The following is an 18,977-nucleotide window of genomic DNA, read 5'->3' on the forward strand; positions in this document are numbered from 1 at the left end:
CTATTTGTATTTTTCAATCATCAAAAACTACAGAGCTTTAACTAAGCATTTAAATGTAATACTATGACAACTTTTTTTGGGCCAGTTTGGGCCTCTGAATAAAACTGATGTGTTTTTTTTACCTCCTCGGGTGTGAGCAATATGGGCCACAGAGTCAAAAAGTGTTGATTTGAATGGGATCAGCACATCCAGTGTAAATCAGTGGTCGCAGTCATTCACTGTAAAATATAATTAATTAGACTTACTTAAAACCGATTGCCTTAAAAAAAAAACAAGTAAAGTGAAATAGGAATAGTATGTGATACTGACAAATGCTTAGTTAGTATAGTTCACTTACTCAAGAGTAAAAAAGACCTGTATGAGCATTTGATAATTTACTTTAAAAATATATATAATGGTTACCATTGTTGTGTTTTGCATGCTGAATGTTGAAGTCTGCATGATCATGATCAATTGCAAGATTGTCACAAATATAGAGGGATTATATAAACCCAATTAAAAGTTTCACAAGGTGTACAGTTTAGGACATAAGTGTTAGCAACAAAATTATAAAAGATCATTATTTGACATGAAATATAGTTATGTAATACATCATTCATTTATACATACATGTATAGAACTTCTCTTCCTTTGAAACCAAATAACTGATTTCTTGTTGCATCGCTGCATCAATGGGAAGAGAATAATAATAATATAAACGAAGTTCCAAGTGACCAACCAAAGGAACATTGGGAAATGAGTGAATGCTAACAGAGAAAAATAAATGTGGTCCTTTCACAATATTTCCTATTTGATTATTGGCGGATGACGATGTCTCCTCATGGTCATCCGCAAATAATCAAATAGGAAATAATGTGCAAGGACCAGAAATTTGGATCAACTCAATAGTGTCAATTATGTCAACTCACATAATTACAACACTTTTTACAAAACTAACACTTTTTTGTAACAACACTTTTTAGGACAGGAAAGGTTCCAAAAATTTAGATTTTTCTGACAATGATTTAATGTCATGCTTTATGGGTTAAAACAAGAAATGTCTTGTTTTGTAGTTGTTTTAGCTTATTTTAAGCTTATTTAAATGTTTTATTGTTTTGTCCCATTTAAAAAATTCAAAGACATCTTGAGTCTTATCCGTCGTGGTCTCCTCAATCATGATGGATGAGATGCAGATTTAAATGTTGCTAACTTATTTAACCAGCAGATGGCTACGTGCGCTTTGTCTCTGAGATGTCAAAATTATAGTGTTAACTATAGTTCACTATAACTATAAGTACCAACCAACCCTCACTGCGTCGAGAGAAAATGTGCTGTATGCCTATATATACTCAGGTAAAAAAAAAAAAAAAAAAACTTTTTTGAACAAAAACTTAATTGACCTTTGTCATTTTGGGATTTATGTTTTACAACATAACAAAAATGGACTAATATTCACTATTACTATAAGTAATAAGAAATAATATATAGGCTATATGTATATATATATATATATATATATATATATATATATATATATATATATATATATATATATATGTTCATTCATATATATATATATATATATATATATATATATATATATATATATATATATATATATATATATATATATATATATTGTATAGTTCTATATGTTTTTGGAATACTAGAAGTTCACAAAAAAGGGTTCACAAAATAGCGTGCATATACAGATCCAGTTTAATCTCAGAGAGGTTCGTTTGTTTGCGCATTTCTAAAGCAAATATCCGCTACATCATGACAAGCGATGGGAAAAACTTTTGCCTGAAGCCTTTTTGAAGTTAACTTTGAAGGAAGCAAAGGGGCGTGGATGGGATTCTGCGCGCACAGTGGCATTCCTGACAGCGCGAGGGGTCGCGAGACGCTGTTTACGATTATTCCGAAAAAAAAATTAGGGTCAGTGTATTGCGGCCGCTTCTCGAAGTTCTGCTCGCGTGCGCGTTCCCGAGCGACTCAAGTCTTCACGTGCCTTGTAGAGGCAGTTGTCTCCTGCTTCCTTCAAAGTTACGGGCTCTGAAACATCCGGAGTTTGGTCGTCGCTGATACTGGAAGTAGTCACTCTGTCTACCCTGGAGTAAATTACGCAGCGAACATGTACAAATATGCACAGTATGGACTTTAGGAGGACGAAGTTCGGCAGGTAAATTACATCTGCATAACGTTTATAACATTGTTTTCTTAATATTGCTGAGGAATCTTTTTTTTTTAAATAGGCTATTTATGTTTTCTCCTAGAAAAGCACCATTGAAATGAGAATGAAAGCTGATAATAACAATATATTTAATATACTATATAGCAATAGGCTATAAAACAATGTGAAACAGAGTTTGAGACGGAGGTAGGTCTATAGGCTACAAGCATTAGTGCAAACATGTTTGAAGAAGCCATTGTGTCTATTCATGGAAAAATCTTGAGGCTCTGTCAACTTCTGCTTTCATTTTATTTCTGCACTTCTTCAACTTTGGTTGTGCATTTGGTGAGGATTTCCTGCAGACCACACACACACACACACACACACACACACACACACACACACACACACACACACACACACACACACACACACACACACACACACACACACACACACACACACACACACACACACACACACACACACACACACACACACACACACACAATGATATATGGATTGCAATTTGTTTTTAAACATTAAACATTGTTTGTTCATTCATGTTTGTATGTTGTGCTAAAACATTTCTTCAATTTAGGGAATAGGCCTACATGTATGGTACAACGGGGCTAAAGGCACACCTTAAGAAAAATGTGCTTTTCACTCCTCCTATTGTGTATGATCGCAGAAAAATATATATGTTTTTATTGGACTTTAATGGAGCAACATATTTTGTGTGAAAATAAATCATAAAAATGGTTTGTTTGTTTGTTTAAAAATCTTGTAAATCTTGCAAATCTATGAGGTGGTGAGGGGGGCCTTTTACCCCACACACGGGGTAAAAGGCTCACCAGCATGGGGCAAAAGTCACACAGTATTGATAGAAATAGACTTTATACAGTAGTCAACATTTGAAGTGGATCAAAAGCTTTCATCATGAATTTTTAACAATACCTGTTCTTGTCTTAGGACAACATTGATGAACTTTTTTGATCCACTACTGTAAAATAATATTTTTGTTCAATAAATACTGTCATTCAATTATGTTTATTTTAATAATACAGAAACAAATTTATTTTAAAAAGTAAAGATTCTGAATACATTGAATGAAATCCCATAACAATTTACCTTTACAGTATGAACAACTAAATATGATATTTTGATATGATATCTAACTATGTCATGTCAACAAATGGAAAAGTCAGCCAGATATTTATTATCATGTAAATTATTGTGCCTTTTGCCTCAACAACAGGGGCACCTTTTACCCCAAATACCAAACTTTAACATATTCTTCCGTTGTTGAAAAACTGTTGCTTTATTTACCTTGAACAAACCTGAAAAACATTTTCAAGACCTCAAAATATAGACATTAATTTGATCAATTCTCATTTTCTACATAAATCTACAGCAATTTTAAAAACATTAAATATTAGATCAAATTAGCACAGAATCAACTTTGCATTGCTTTTCGCGATTTAATGATTATATGGAAATGCACGTTTGAAAGCAGTTCTTTATGGATTTTCATGTGGCAAAAAAAGTGTTTTCCTGCACGCTAACATAAACTGAACATAAACATTCAATCTGAGCGGAAAATGATTATTCACTTTCCTCATATATCAGTACCAATTTGCTTAACAATAAACCCTGTTATGTATGGCATTTAATCATTCTGTTTACCCATAAATTGTCACATGTCACATGGTTTTCTCAGAAATTCAGAACATGAACATAATTATTATGAAATTTTGTCACATGGGACTAGAATATTTTTAAAAGTGTTTATAGTTTTGTGTGATTTGTCAATGTCAGGTCACAAACCTGGCACACATAAACATGCTTTGTGTTTGCCTTTTGAGATCTTTGCCCCCAGAGGATTTTGACTTGGTGGGATTGTGTGTAAATGCTATATTTTTGTTCCCTCTTTAATTTTATGTCCATTTCAGTTGAGCATTTCAATGCTCAACATAATAACATCAACTAACCACTTTATTTCATTTATGCTCCCACAACAGAGACTTATATTGCATAGTGAAACATACATAAATATTAACCAAAGAGCATAGACTAAAAAGGACATCATTTATCAATTAAACTGATGAATTTAGTTAAACACTGTTACGGTGTTTCCTCTTAATTGATAACTCTCAGGTCAGGTGAGTCATAAAGTTAAACCTAACCCTGTCAGCACCTGATCACTTTCATTTAATCTCTGAGTCTTCTCAGAAAGGTCAGACACAGGGTGCCCTTCAATCTCCTCTCATAAGTACAGTAAAATGAATCCTACTGTGTGTATTTTTGTCCCTTGTGACTGTTTGGTTTGGATCCTCCTTGTTTCAGAGACAAGAGACTTGTATTGTGGCCATCTAAGTGCATGTTTGGTTTTTGGAAGGGATATTTTGGCCTCTGTCGTATGCAATTAACACACAGTCACTCAGTTAATTGTCTGTGCTCATAGAAGAAATGGCCTTCATGAAGCTGGAGAATATGAAAGGATAATGGATGAGGTTTGACCAAAACCTCATATGCAGGACCATAAGCAACTTTATAATGACTGAAATATTGGATTACTTGCAGGTAAATATTGCAAACAACATTTTTTTTTTTTTTAACATTGTAAAGTGGTTTTCAAAAAGGTGATATTGCAATTTGGCAGAGCATTATGCAACAAAATGCACTTGCTGTGTGCATGGAAAATTAAGAACTTGAGGCCAGCCTGAAAATGTTGGAATGCAATGTTTGGTGCCATAACTAATATGTAGGCCCACATTATGCATGAGCAGTCATCTTGGCTTAAACCCAATACCAGCACTGTGTATCATGTTGCTGTAGAGACTCTGTGAAGTGCAAACATCCAAATCCGTTTTCTCTAGTGAAGGGCCACTGACGTGTCTCATTGTCCTTTACCCTCATGGTGTGGCATTATCATGTTCTCATGATGTGTTCCTGTGTTCTTATACATTTCTGCTAAGAGTGGAGAAGTTTGAGAATTTGAAATATAACTTATTAATTAATTACTTATTTAAACATGCCTTTGTTTTTTTTGTTTTTGAATCTCAGATTTTGTGGTCATGCATCATTCACAGTTTCATAAGGGGCAGAAATCAAATCAGGGAATCAATGAATTGAACTAGATTGATTGGTGTATTGAATATATGGAGAATGAAGACAGCATTTTTTCAGAAGTATTGCTGCTTTAAATTTTTAAGTACAATCAACTTGGATGTTTAAGTAATATCAACTTAAATTATATTAAACGGACTTAAAACATTTTTTTAATATTGTATAACATAAAAAAGTTTAAAATTGCTTAACTTATTTTGATGAGTTAAAGCAATGTAAAAACATATGTTGTCACAACTTATTGATCATATAATTTTTGTACAGTGTATTATAAAAAAGTAAATGTATGTGTCTTATAGTGCCAAACTGACTTTGCTACAATGAGGCTGGTTTCCCAGTTTAGCCCCAGATGCCATCATATAAAAGCAATTCCTTTTATAAAAGGCAAGCAGAGACACACACCGGGTGCTGAGACTTGGAGCGACGCCAAACATTAATTTAATGAACTCATCCATGATAATGAACAGGATGCCCTGCAGTGCTCTGACATCTGAGTAAATATTTTCCCTGAATATAGTAAAAAATCAGTGATATGAAAAGTGACACTAAATATATCCAATAACTCTGGTGAGGCAAATTCTGCATGAACAAGCATCTCTGGTGCATTCGGGCATTATAATTGAATATATGACAGTGAATGTGGTTCCTATATCACACCTGGATCACCAGTTTTTTTTACAGCAAATATTCACATTAAAATATATATGAAGAGAAAACAGAATAAAAATGTAACGAAAGCAAGTTTCTGAAAAGAGATGTCAATCCTTTAAGTCAGCCTGTATGTTTTAGTGGCAGAACTATCTTTGAAAAGACTGCAACTAAAGACAATCAATCTGGTCACTGCTAGAAATACGCTATAATCAAGAAATATAATCAAGAAGCAAAGTAAGATGGTTTCCAGAGCTCGCTGAGCTCGGCTCATTTATTCTGGTTAGCAGTCTAGCCCACTTCCCTGTGTCCTCATGCACATTAATTAAATCACACAGATAAAGAGTGTTTGGGGGGAAATAAAAAAGAAAATCCCAAGCCTCAGGTTGGCATAGAGACTATGACATCATCACCTAATGCATCAGCGGCTCAATGTAAGTGGCATAAAAGACCTCATTCCGAACAGGATTAGCTTCACCGTTAGGTAGTTACAGATGCTAGGCAACCAGGCAATACAGGGAAATTCTAAAAATGTGATCTGAATGCATATTAAATAAATCCTTGAGGTGCCACAAAGAGGGTTACCTAATGCTCTTGAACCTGAACATTACGTGCTCTTTATCCTTAATGTGTTTCATAGACCAAATTAATTTCTGAAATGAAAAGGAGTTTGACCACTGTGCTGCTTTTTCTGTGCCATCAGTTCTGTTAGTTAAAGAAGATGGGGGGGGGGGGGGCAAGGATGCATTAAACTGATCAAAAGTGACAGTTAAGACATTTATAATGTTACAAACGATTTCTATATCAAATAAATGCTATTTTTTACTATAGGGTAACATCCCATATACAGTGCAACAATGCATCCGAAAATATTGAGACTGAAGCTCAACCCTCAGTATCAAAATTTAAGCACTTCAAATTCACTAAAATATCTTTTTTAGGTTTATGAACAACCGAGTCCCATCTAGCAAGAGATACCAGCCAACTGAGTATGAGCATGCAGCCAACTGTGCCACGCATGGAGTAAGTGGAAATCTACTTCTTATCTCACAAGCAGGACAAAACAAAATGTAGGGAAACCTGAATGAAAATAACGTACTTGTTAACAGTGTGTAAAATCCCCAACTGGACGGGTTGGTTAACATTTAGCATAAAGACCTCTGGTTCTGTGTATATTGGCAGAAGCAGAGGGCGTTGTCAAGAGGGAAAGTTTTGATGCCATTGTCATGTGACACAGAAGGTTCTCCAAGGTCATAAAAAACCACAGAGACTGTGTGATGTAATATTGTTCAACAAACAAGAACATTTTATGGATAGGCTACAATCGTTTAACAATACCATAAGAGCACAGTCATCAGGTCATTGCTTTTTTCATACTGTGATTTGTTTGTGTCAGTTCTCTGTTCAGCCTTGCTTCTGGTCTTCGTTTATGCTCATGTGTTTTATATGGGCATGTTGGGATAACATGTTGTTTGGATAACCTCCTACTCTCTAATCCCTGCCTCTCTGAGCCGCACATCTGGCACGGCCAGTTCACATGCTACAGCACGAGACATTGACCACACACCAAATCCTCTTTGCATCAGTGCATTGTCGTTTGGTACATGTGGCTGTAAAAGCCCAAGAATATCACTGTGGCGAGCAGGACTAGGCCGAGTGACGTGAGAGGACGGCGCGAGGCCGGTGGCGTGAGTCGTAATGAGCGACACCTGTGAGACACACCGGTCTCGCATCTCTCACGTCACTCGGCCTCGTCCTGCTCGCCACAATCACGCATCTATTTCTCTGATACAAATTGAAGTCAAGACATGAACATTTCCTGTAAATGCTTGTTGACTTTGTAATGTGTTTGTCAGAAATGCTGTAAATGCCTATAACTGCTGGCTTTGTCTATAATCTTCTGTAAAAAAAGATGGCTTCTGTAGAAAATCAATTTGGCTCGTGGGACACCTAAAGAAGATTTGATCAGACATACACAGTGACAGATGAAAGGAGGGTCGGTCAGACTAGACATATTAGAACTTTTAATTTTCCTGATGTAATTACTGTAATCCAGTTAGCAAACCAGACATACATCATGTAGGACTGGGGTTGGCCATTTTAGGTAATTTTGTAATTAAGTAGGCTACTATAACATAGCGTTGTAGTCGAGACCAGTCGAGGGTTGAGTCAGAGTCTAGACTGAGTCCACGTGCTACTGAATCCATAGACCAAGATCATAAAAAAATTGTCTTGGTCTTGGTCATTGAGTTCAAATCTAAGACTATATTTTCATGGTTTTGGTCTTGGTCCTTAAGTCAGAGTCTAAGACCATTTTTTTCATGGTCTTGGCCTCAATTAGACCATAAAAATATGACCGTAAAAACATGGTCTCTGTCTTCGTGTCCAAGTTCAATACCATATTTTCCTGCTTTATGCTTCAGAGTCCACAATAAGACAAAAAAAAGAACCAGTCCAACACCATATTTAAATGGTCCAACACCGTATTTAAATGATGTTGGACTTAGTATTAGATGTTGGAATTAACATATTTTCATGGTCTTGGTCTTGTTGTGGACTCAGGAGCACGTGGATGGTTCTTGACTCAAACTCAAATGAGCTGGTCTTGACTCCAACACTGCTATAACACATAAAAAAAACGATTCATTAATAACTCAAGAAAATACTACAAAGATACATAATGATTTTGTCTTCTGTTCAGTTCTGGATCATTCCCAGTATCATGGCCAGCTCAGTGTTGTACTTCCTCTCTGATGACCAGTGGGAGACCATCTCTGCATGGATGTATGGTACAGGTCTGTCTGGGCTGTTCATCATGTCCACCATGTTCCATACAGTGTCCTGGAAGAAAAGTCATCTCAGGTGAGTCATAACGGAGCAGTGATGCAGTTATAATTTTAAAAAGCTATGATGGCTGCTGATACATTCAAATGTTTTCCACAAATAAAGTTCTATTTTATTTTAGAACAGAAAGGAAAGAACTTCAGCAGCACATAAGATTCCCATTTACATTCATATGCCATAATACATTCATATACATTTTAACCTAAAATCTTAGGATCTTTGAATAAAAAAAGTGTGTTATTTGTCAACTTTGTGTTTTTTAAATGGAGCATGTGCAGTTTGTTTAACATGTTTCTGCCTTAGGGGATTCAATAATGACTAAACAAACACGCTCATTATAAAGTGCCTATAGATGTGAAACAGATTTCCTTAATTAATTAGTCAAGTTTCCTGTCTTCTGTAATTTAAAAAAATGATTCAACTGCCAAAAGAAGAATTTAATAAATTTATGCGTATATATACATATATATATTATACACTCACCGGCCACTTTATTAGGTACACCTGTCCAACTGCTCGTTAACACTTAATTTCTAAGCAGCCAATCACATGGCGGCAACTCAGTGCATTTAGGCATGTAGACATGGTCAAGACAATCTCCTGCAGTTCAAACCGAGCATCAGTATGGGGAAGAAAGTTGATTTGAGTGACTTTGAACGTGGCATGATTGTTGGTGCCAGAAGGGCTGGTCTGAGTATTTCAGAAACTGCTAATCTACTGGGATTAGCATTTTCACGCACAACCATCTCTAGGGTTTACAGAGAATGGTCCGAAAAAGAAAAAACATCCAGTGAGCGGCAGTTCTGTGGGCGGAAATGCCTTGTTGATGCCAGAGGTCAGAGGAGAATGGCCAGACTGGTTCGAGCTGATAGAAGGGCAACAGTGACTGAAATAACCACTCGTTACAACCGAGGTATGCAGCAAAGCATTTGTGAAGCCACAACACGCACAACCTTGAGGCGGATGGGCTACAACAGCAGAAGACTCCACCGGGTACCACTCATCTCCACTACAAATAGGAAAAAGAGGCTACAATTTGCAAGAGCTCACCAAAATTGAACAGTTGAAGACTGGAAAAATGTTGCCTGGTCTGATGAGTCTCGATTTCTGTTGAGACATTCAGATGTTAGAGTCAGAATTTGGCATAAACAGAATGAGAACATGGAACCATCATGCCTTGTTACCACTGTGCAGGCTGGTGGTGGTGGTGTAATGGTGTGGGGGATGTTTTCCGGGCACACTTTAGGCCCCTTAGTGCCAATTGGGCATCGTTTAAATGCCACGGCCTACCTGAGCATTGTTTCTGACCATGTCCATCCCTTTATGGCCACCATGTACCCATCCTCTGATGGCTACTTCCACCATGTCACAAAGCTCTAATCATTTCAAATTGGTTTCTTGAACATGACAATGAGTTCACTGTACTAAAATGGCCTCCACAGTCACCAGATCTCAACCCAATAGAGCATCTTTGGGATGTGGTGGAACGGGAGATTCGCATCATGGATGTGCAGCCGACAAATCTGCGGCAACTGTGTGATGCCATCATGTCAATATGGACCAAACTCCCTGAGGAATGCTTCCAGCACCTTGTTGAATCTATGCCACGAAGAATTGAGGCAGTTCTGAAGGCAAAAGGGGGTCCAACCCGTTACTAGCATGGGGTACCTAATAAAGTGGCCGGTGAGTGTATATAGCATATATATATACACTCACCTAAAGGATTATTAGGAACACCATACTAATACTGTGTTTGACCCCCTTTCGCCTTCAGAACTGCCTTAATTCTACGTGGCATTGATTCAACAAGGTGCTGAAAGCATTCTTTAGAAATGTTGGCCCATATTGAAGGTAGGCCATTGCATTTAAACGATGCCCAATTGGCACTAAGGGGCCTAAAGTGTGCCAAGAAAACATCCCCCACACCATTACACCACCACCACCAGCCTGCACAGTGGTAACAAGGCATGATAGATCCATGTTCTCATTCTGTTTATGCCAAATTCTGACTCTACCATCTGAATGTCTCAACAGAAATTGAGACTCATCAGAACAGGCAACATTTTTCCAGTCTTCAACTGTCCAATTTTGGTGAGCTCTTGCAAATTGCAGCCTCTTTTTCCTCTTTGTAGTGGAGATGAGTGGTACTCTTCTGCTGTTGTAGCCCATCCGCCTCAGGGTTGTGCGTGTTGTGGCTTCACAAATGCTTTGCTGCATACCTCGGTTGTAACGAGTGGTTATTTCAGTCACAGTTGCTCTTCTATCAGCTTGAATCAGTTGGCCCATTCTCCTCTGACCTCTTGCATCAACAAGGCATTTTCGCCCACAGGACTGCCGCATACTGGATGTTTTTCCCTTTTCACACCATTCTTTGTAAACGCTAGAAATGGTTGTGCATGAAAATCCCAGTAACTGAGCAGATTGTGAAATACTCAGACCGGCCCGTCTGGCAGCAACAACCATGCCACGCTCAAAATTGCTTAAATCACCTTTCTTTCCCATTCTGAGATTCAGTTTGGAGTTCAGGAGATTGTCTTGACCAGGACCACACCCCTAAATGCATTGAAGCAACTGCCATGTGATTGGTTGATTAGATAATTGCATTAATGAGAAATTGAACAGGTGTTCCAATAATCCTTTAGGTGAGTGTATATATACAGTGGGGAGAACAAGTATTTGATACACTGCTGATTTTGCAGGTTTTCCCACTTACAAAGCATGTAGAAATTTGTATCATAGGTACTCTTCAACTGTGAGTGACGGAATCTAAAACAAAATCCAGAAAATCACATTGTATGATTTTTAAGTAATTAATTAGCATTTTATTGCATGACATAAGTATTTGATACATCAGAAAAGCAGACCTTAATATTTGGTACAGAAACCTTTGTTTGCAATTACAGAGATCATTCGTTTCCTGTAGTTCTTGACCAGGTTTGCACACACTGCAGCAGGGATTTTGGCCCACTCCTCCATACAGACCTTCTCCAGATCCTTCAGGTTTCGGGGCTGTCGCTGGGCAATACGGACTTTCAGCTCCCTCCAAAGACTTTCTATTGGGTTCAGGTCTGGAGACTGGCTAGGCCACTCCAGGACAGTGTTGGGAAAGTTCACTTTCTACATGAACTAGTTCAAAGTTCAGTTCACAAATTTTAAAATGAACTAGTGCAGCTCATAGTTCTTTTTTACCATATTTTGCTGCGAGCTATTTATTTATTTTTTAATTATTGCCACAGCCCATATACAACCACAGACAGCAATTATTTTATCGGCGGGCAAAGTTTGCACAGAAATGTAAGATTTTTCCCATCCTCACCGACCTTGTCATAAAACTCATTTAAATGATCATACGACGCCTCCTCGACGCTTTGTCGACTACGTACATGCTCCTTTTTGTTTTGATGACGCATGCGGCGGTGCGACATGGTGGCTGGTGTTGCCAGATTGGGTGTTTTTTTCGCTACATATTAAGGCCTGTTTACGGTGTGTTTTAGCCGGGTTTTCGCCTGGAAGGCTCTATAGAAATCTGGCACCCAATTGAACGAAGTTAAACTGAGAGAGCGTGCGTTCACAGACACCAGAATGAACGAGTTCACAGTAACGTTCATCAGGCAGTTGTACAGTACGTTCAGTTCACGTTCGCCCAAAATATGAACTAGTTCATGAACTATCGTTCAATGAACGCGTTCAGGCACAACACTGCGGAGCCACTCCTTAGTTGCCCTGGCTGTGTGTTTCGGGTCATTGTCATGCTGAAAGACCCAGCCACGACCCATCTTCAATGCTCTTACTGAGGGAAGGAGGTTGTTGGCCAAGATCTGGCGATACAAGGCCCCATCCGTCCTCCCCTCAATACGGTGCAGTCGTCCTGTCCCCTTTGCAGAAAAGCATCCCCAAAAAAATGATGTTTCCACCTCCATGCTTCACGGTTGGGATGGTGTTCTTGGGGTTGTACTCATCCTTCTTCCTCCAAACACGGTGAGTGGAGTTTAGACCAAAAAGCTCTATTTTTGTTTCATCAGACCACATGACCTTCTCCCATTCCTCCTCTGGATCATCCAGATGGTCATTGGCAAACTTCATACAGGCCTGGACATGCGCTGGCTTGAGCAGGGGGACCTTGCGTGCGTAGTGTGTTACTAATGGTTTACTTTGAGACTGTGGTCCCAGCTCTCTTCAGGTCATTGACCAGGTCCTGCCGTGTAGTTTTGGGCTGATCCCTCACCTTCCTCATGATCATTGATGCCCCACAAGGTGAGATCTTCCATGGAGCCCCAGACCGAGCGAGATTGACCGTCATCTTGAACTTCTTCCATTTTCTAATGATTGCGCCAACAGTTGTTGCCTTCTCACCAAGCTGCTTGCCTATTGTCCTGTAGCCCATCCCAGCCTTGTGTAGGTCTACAATTTTATCCCTAATGGTCTTACACAGCTCTCTGGTCTTGGCCATTATGGAGAGGTTGGAATCTGTTTGATTGAGGTGTGGACAAGTGTCTTTTATACAGGTAACGGGTTCAAACAGGTGCAGTTAATACAGGTAATGAGTGGAGAACAGGAGGGCTTCTTAAAGAGAAACTAACAGGTCTGTGAGAGCCCATAATTCTTACTGGTTGGTAGGTGATCAAATACTTATGTCATGCAAGAAAATGCGAATGAATTACTTAAAAATCATACAATGTGATTTTCTGGATTATTGTTTTAGATTCCGTCACTCACAGTTGAAGAGTACCTATATAAACATTACAGACTTCTACATGCTTTGTAAGTGGGAAAACCTGCAAAATCGGCAGTGTATCAAATACTTGTTCTCCCCACTGTATATATAATTTTCTTATCATCTTCAAACCAATTTCAGAGTGACAACACATGCCACCTGAAATTAAATATTTCCATCCGACATGTTGATTATTGAGCCCTGAATGGACAGAAAACAAAGAGTAATGTCTTCTGCTGTCATACAGATGTCTGATTATTTAATGTCACAGCTTATCATGACTCTTCCCAGATAAAGTGTGGTTTCGTGCTACATTAGCAGCAGCATGGTAGACTGTAATGTTGTACAAACTTCTTATATGTCAATGGTGCAATATTTAACCTATTATGCTAAATGTTTGCATATTCTGTGCCAGGAGGAAGTTTCAGCTCCAAATGCAGATTTAGTGGAAACATTATGAATGAACTTTGGATCTTCATCAGAGCAGGACACCTACGCAGTTTTACATAAATCCACATTGACACAGCAGATACATTCACATGGGCCTGCCAGTTCATGTTCGCCACTGTCAGTTTCATCAATCTGTCTGTGATTCACACATGACTCTGCCCAATGGAAATTATACATATGGAAAATAACAAAGAGTCTCATTAAGCAAGAACAGGACTCAAATCTGTGTAAATGGGTTGCAACATGCTTCACTACAGTCACCTGCATTTATTTTACACACATTGATTTGGAAGAGATTTTTTAATAAAGCAATATACAAGTCTTTTTTGTTTATTAATCAAATGTAATTAGGCTCTATGTTGCTAGGATGTTGTTTTGGTGGTTGTTAGGGTTGCTAAGAAATAATACTTTTATTCATCAAGGACACATTAAACTAATCAAATGTGACAGTCAGACATTAAGAATGTTACAAAAGATTTCTATTTCAAATAAATGTTATTCTTTTGAACTTTATATTCATCAAAGAATCCTGAAAAAATGCATTACGATTTACACAAAAATATTAAGCAGCACATCTGTTTTCAACAATTATAAAGTGTATTTTTTGAGCAGCAAATCAGCATATTAGAATCATGTGACACTGCAGACTGGAGCAGTGATGCTAAAAATTCAGCTTTTTGCTGCATTGGTGAACATAAGAGACTTCTTTAAAAAAACAAGCGACCCCAAACTTTGGAATGGTGATGTAAGGATCAGAAGGATACACAAAGATGGGAGATTGATTTTTATTGAATGAGTATTTAAAAAAACATTTTCTTATGTCTTGCTACAACAGGAAGGTGGAGCAGCGATTCCACATGTGCGACAGGATGGTGATATATTTCTTTATAGCTGCATCTTATGCACCCTGGTGAGTATGAGATGTGTGTGTCTGCTGGATATTCATAACCATCATCAACGTGTTACAGCTTCACAGGGATGAGTTGTGTTGTGTGCAGGCTGAACCTGAGAGAACTAGGACCCTGGGCTGTCCACATGCGCTGGCTGGTGTGGATCATGGCCTGCGCTGGCTCTGCCTATGTCTTCTTTTTTCATGAGAAGTATGCGCCCACTTATTTGAGGACATAGATGATAATCACTCTCAGATTCTATGATAGTTAGATAGTTCTATGAATATTAACAACTCCGCATCAGAATATCTTTAAAACAGCTGTGTTATGTTTCAGGAACAAGATACTAGACTTACTGTGCTACACTGCCATGGGAGCTGTTCCTGCAGTTGTTCTTCTGTCAATGGTACGTGTGACTGACACCTGAACATGTGTTCATAAAAACAGAAGGCTTTTGAGATACTTTAAGCAGCTTATTTATATTTTACAACATTTCCGTTAGTGATATTAACATAAAGTATACCTTACTTTGAAATACAAATAGGTCTTTACTTCATTAATGTCTTTCATTGAGTTATTGAATCAGGCTTACTTGGCTGTGTCCTAGTACGGATGCATATTTAGGCTGCCACATCATCAAGCTCCATGGCGGCATTCTTAATGTAAAGGAGCCTTTGATTTGCACCTTCATTCGGCATATTGAAGGATGCATCAAATCTATCCTTCACGTCCTCCCTTCATCCACAGTCCTTTGCAGGAAAAACAATTAGCGGCTGGAAAATAAATCGCCACTGAGCTCGTCCAATTTCATTATCTAATGCAAGACAAATAAATGATTTCGGAGATGAAGGCATTATGTTTTCTTTTGTTTTGTTCTAAATTGATCAATTAATGCCTAACTGTCCATAATGTAAAACACAGGGAAACCACAGACAGTTGTAATCCACTGTATTGCATAAATAGGAAAAAAAAATCTACAATTAAATTTGAACATTTATGACGTAGCGTTGCTCATTCACTAAACTTGCAGTTAATGCTGAGGAGAACTCTATCCCCACAAGCCTCAGAAGGCTGCATCCTAGTGTCTATACCCGGCAGGACGGAGACACAGGATGCCGCCTTCCAATTGACAAGCACCTATTCAGTAAATCTTTGGAAGATTTCAAACATTCTATCAGACATTCTATCCCCGGTTCTGGATGGCGCCTTGTATCGCTGACACCGCCGTCGGTGTATGAATGAGTGAGTGAATGGGTGAATGTGAGGCAAAATGTAAAGCGCTTTGGTGGCCATTGGGTCTGTGAAAGCGCTATATAAATGCAGTCCATTTACCAGTCCATAATAAATTACGTGATTGAGTCACCTTAATCTAAATGAATGCATTTCAATATATATGTTGGGATATATTTATGCAGCAAGACAACAGGGTTGACAGAATATTATTTTATATGTTACAAGCCTTTTGATTCTACAAGGTGCATCTTAGAAAGTCAATTGAATACTTTTCATTATCACTTGTTTTACTACTAACATTTTAATACCATCCCCTACTGACAAACAAAACATGATAAAGTAATAAAATGAAGAAGAGACATTTGCTTGACTTTAAGAGTTTGAGATGTGATACCATTTTTATGTAATTATGACAGTTTTGTGGTTAATGGAATAGTTGCTTTAAAAGGAGGGAAATTGTCATTATATATAAATAAAAAAATAATTATATGAATTATATATAAACAACCACTTAATTAGGTACACATGTTCATCTGTTTGTTAACACATATCTAATCAGCCAATCACATGGCAGCAATGCATTTAGGCATGTAGACATGGTCAAGACAATCTGCTGAAGTTCAAACTGAGACTCAAAACAGGGAAGAAAAGTAATTTAAGTTACTTTGAACTTGGCATGGTTGTTGGTGCCAGACGGGCTGGTCCGAGTATTTCAGAAACTGCTGATCTACTGGGATTCCCACACCCAGCCATCTCTAGGGTTTACAGAGAATGGTCTGAAAAGAGAAAATATCCAGTGAGTGACAGTGGACGAAAATGCCTTGTTGATGCCAGAGGTCAGAGGAGAATGGCCAGACTGGTTCGAGTTGATAGAAAGGCAACAGCAATTCAAATAACCTCATTACAGCCGAGGTCGGCAGAAGAGCATCTCTGAACCTACAACACATCAAACCTTGAAGAAGATGGACTACAGCAGCAGAACACACACACCCGGTGACACTCCTGTCAGATAAAACAAGAAACCGAGGATACAATTCACAGGGCCTCACCAAAATTGGACAATAGAAGACTGGAAAAACATTGCCTGATCTGATGAGTCTTGATTTCTTCGGCGACAGATGGTCGTGTCAGAGTTTGGCGTAATCAACATAAAAGCATGGATCCATCCTGCCTTGTATCAGCGGTTGAGGCTGATGGTGGTGGTGTGAAGGATATTTTCTTGGCACACTTTGAGCCACTTAATACCAATTGAGCATTGTTTAAACACCACAGCCTACACGAGTACTGTTGTCCATCACTTTCTGACCACAGTGTACTCATCTTCTGATGGCTACTTCCAACAGGATAACGCGCCACGTCACAAAGCTCAAATCATCACAAACTGGTTTGTTAAACATGACAACGAGTTCACTATACTCAAATGAGTATAGTGTTATGTTGATGTCAATCCAATGGAGCACCTTTCTGGCAACTGTGTGATGCCATCAAGTCAAGATGGACCAAAATCTCTGATAAATGTTTCCAGCACCTTGTTGAATCTAGGCCAGTTCTGAAGCCAAAGGAACTATATAAAATGTATTTATGATTATTAAAGTTGTATTAAATGGGCATCCATCTTATCACCATTTTCCCTCCTTTTCAAGTAACTATTCCATTAACCATAAACCTGTCATAATAACATAATTTTGCTTTTCAAGGTCACTCAAATTCCTTTTTATCACTTTACCATGTTCCGTTTGTCAGTAGTGGATATTAAAATGGCATCACGGTGGGAAAAAAACATTAAAAAACAACATTATTTACATAATGGATTTTTCTCTTCAACAAATTTTACACATGGAGAGAATGCACATGTGTTTTGTGGAATGACCCTTGTGTAATTTGTCTGTGGTAGAGTGACCCGTTTAAACTGAACGTATTATTTCAGCCTAACAGAGAGGGCATATTAGAGCTGTCAGTGGGCGGAGTCTTCTACTGCCTGGGAATTGTCTTCTTCAAGAGTGATGGCCTCATCCCATTCGCTCATGCCATCTGGCATGTCTTTGTGGCAGTGGGGGCAGGCATACACTATTACGCCATCTGGAGGTACTTGTATGCAACGGGGACCAGCCAAATCAAAATATCCAGGTGACAGATGCTGAAGACCTGAAGTGTTCACACATACAGGGTTTGTTGAGCTATAAAAGACAATGTATTTGATCATGAGCTGCCTTTGCATCCCTCTATATTAATCATAGATGGGCATGTTATAGTACTGTTGTTCTAAAATACCGGTACACTTTTATATAGAAGAATTTCTGTCCTGATAACTCAGCACTTTGTGGCCAGTCTATTTTCACAGATGTAGTCTTAACCTGTTGACATAATGTACTGTTTCAACTGTCAATGTTTACAGGTAAATTGTGTATAATACAGAAGACATTCCATGTCCTTTAATAGAGCTATCTACTGCCTTTAAACACTTGATATGATAGAAGTGAATTTATCGGCAGTTGTTGGCATTGAGCAGAATTTATGTTGAAGTATTTTTACTACTGTGATCTTGTAATAACGACTATGAACAAAAATGTTAGAAATGGCTTTGTAATTGTTGCACAATGGATCCTCTGGGGTCGTGAGATAGGTGGAAAGCTTGAGGGGATAACAGGATTTATTATAATTAATTAATAAATCTGAATATAAGTCCATTCAGCTCCCACAGAGGCTCACACTGAAACTAAACAGCACTTTTAACACTAATAGACAAATAATTGTTTATTTCCAGATAGTTTTTTGTGTGGTCGTTCTTAATGTGTTCCCAGCTGTGATCAGTTCAAAATGAATAACTTGTGTCCAGTAGTTCTTGAAACTTTTTACCTCTTGACACACTACACTTTTCATTCCATTGACTTCCATTTATACGCATGTGAATGCGGGAGAC

The 18,977-nt window shown here is 38.2% G+C and overlaps 1 protein-coding gene across 2 annotated transcripts; it reads left to right on the forward strand.

Annotated features, from left to right (window-relative positions):
- The first annotated feature begins 1,942 nt into the window (after positions 1 to 1,942).
- mmd2a (monocyte to macrophage differentiation-associated 2a) lies at positions 1,943 to 18,694 on the forward strand. 2 transcript variants are annotated; one of them, XM_056261657.1, is made up of 8 exons: positions 1,943 to 2,158; positions 4,614 to 4,732; positions 6,868 to 6,949; positions 8,628 to 8,788; positions 14,770 to 14,844; positions 14,933 to 15,034; positions 15,161 to 15,230; positions 17,985 to 18,694. In XM_056261657.1, the coding sequence occupies exons 3-8, from the start codon at positions 6,872 to 6,874 to the stop codon at positions 18,186 to 18,188; spliced, it is 690 nt and encodes a 229-aa protein (XP_056117632.1). In that variant the 5' UTR covers positions 1,943 to 2,158; positions 4,614 to 4,732; positions 6,868 to 6,871; the 3' UTR covers positions 18,189 to 18,694. The 2 variants fall into 2 exon arrangements, with proteins under 2 accessions (XP_056117632.1, XP_056117631.1); XM_056261656.1 differs by lacking the exon at positions 4,614 to 4,732.
- The last annotated feature ends 283 nt before the right edge of the window (positions 18,695 to 18,977 follow it).

Source organism: Rhinichthys klamathensis, unplaced genomic scaffold, assembly GCF_029890125.1.
Source record: "Rhinichthys klamathensis goyatoka isolate OS25496 unplaced genomic scaffold, OSU_Roscu_1.1 h1tg000184l_1, whole genome shotgun sequence".
NCBI lineage: Eukaryota > Metazoa > Chordata > Actinopteri > Cypriniformes > Leuciscidae > Rhinichthys > Rhinichthys klamathensis.

Bases quoted from the DNA above. Each gene is read 5' to 3' on its own strand.
- mmd2a (XM_056261656.1), top strand. From the start codon at position 2,121: ATGCACAGTATGGACTTTAGGAGGACGAAGTTCGGCAG. The intron at 8,789-14,769 runs GTGAGTCATAAC...TTGCTACAACAG, and splicing joins TGGAAGAAAAGTCATCTCAG to GAAGGTGGAGCAGCGATTCC. The intron at 15,231-17,984 runs GTACGTGTGACT...GTATTATTTCAG, and splicing joins CAGTTGTTCTTCTGTCAATG to CCTAACAGAGAGGGCATATT.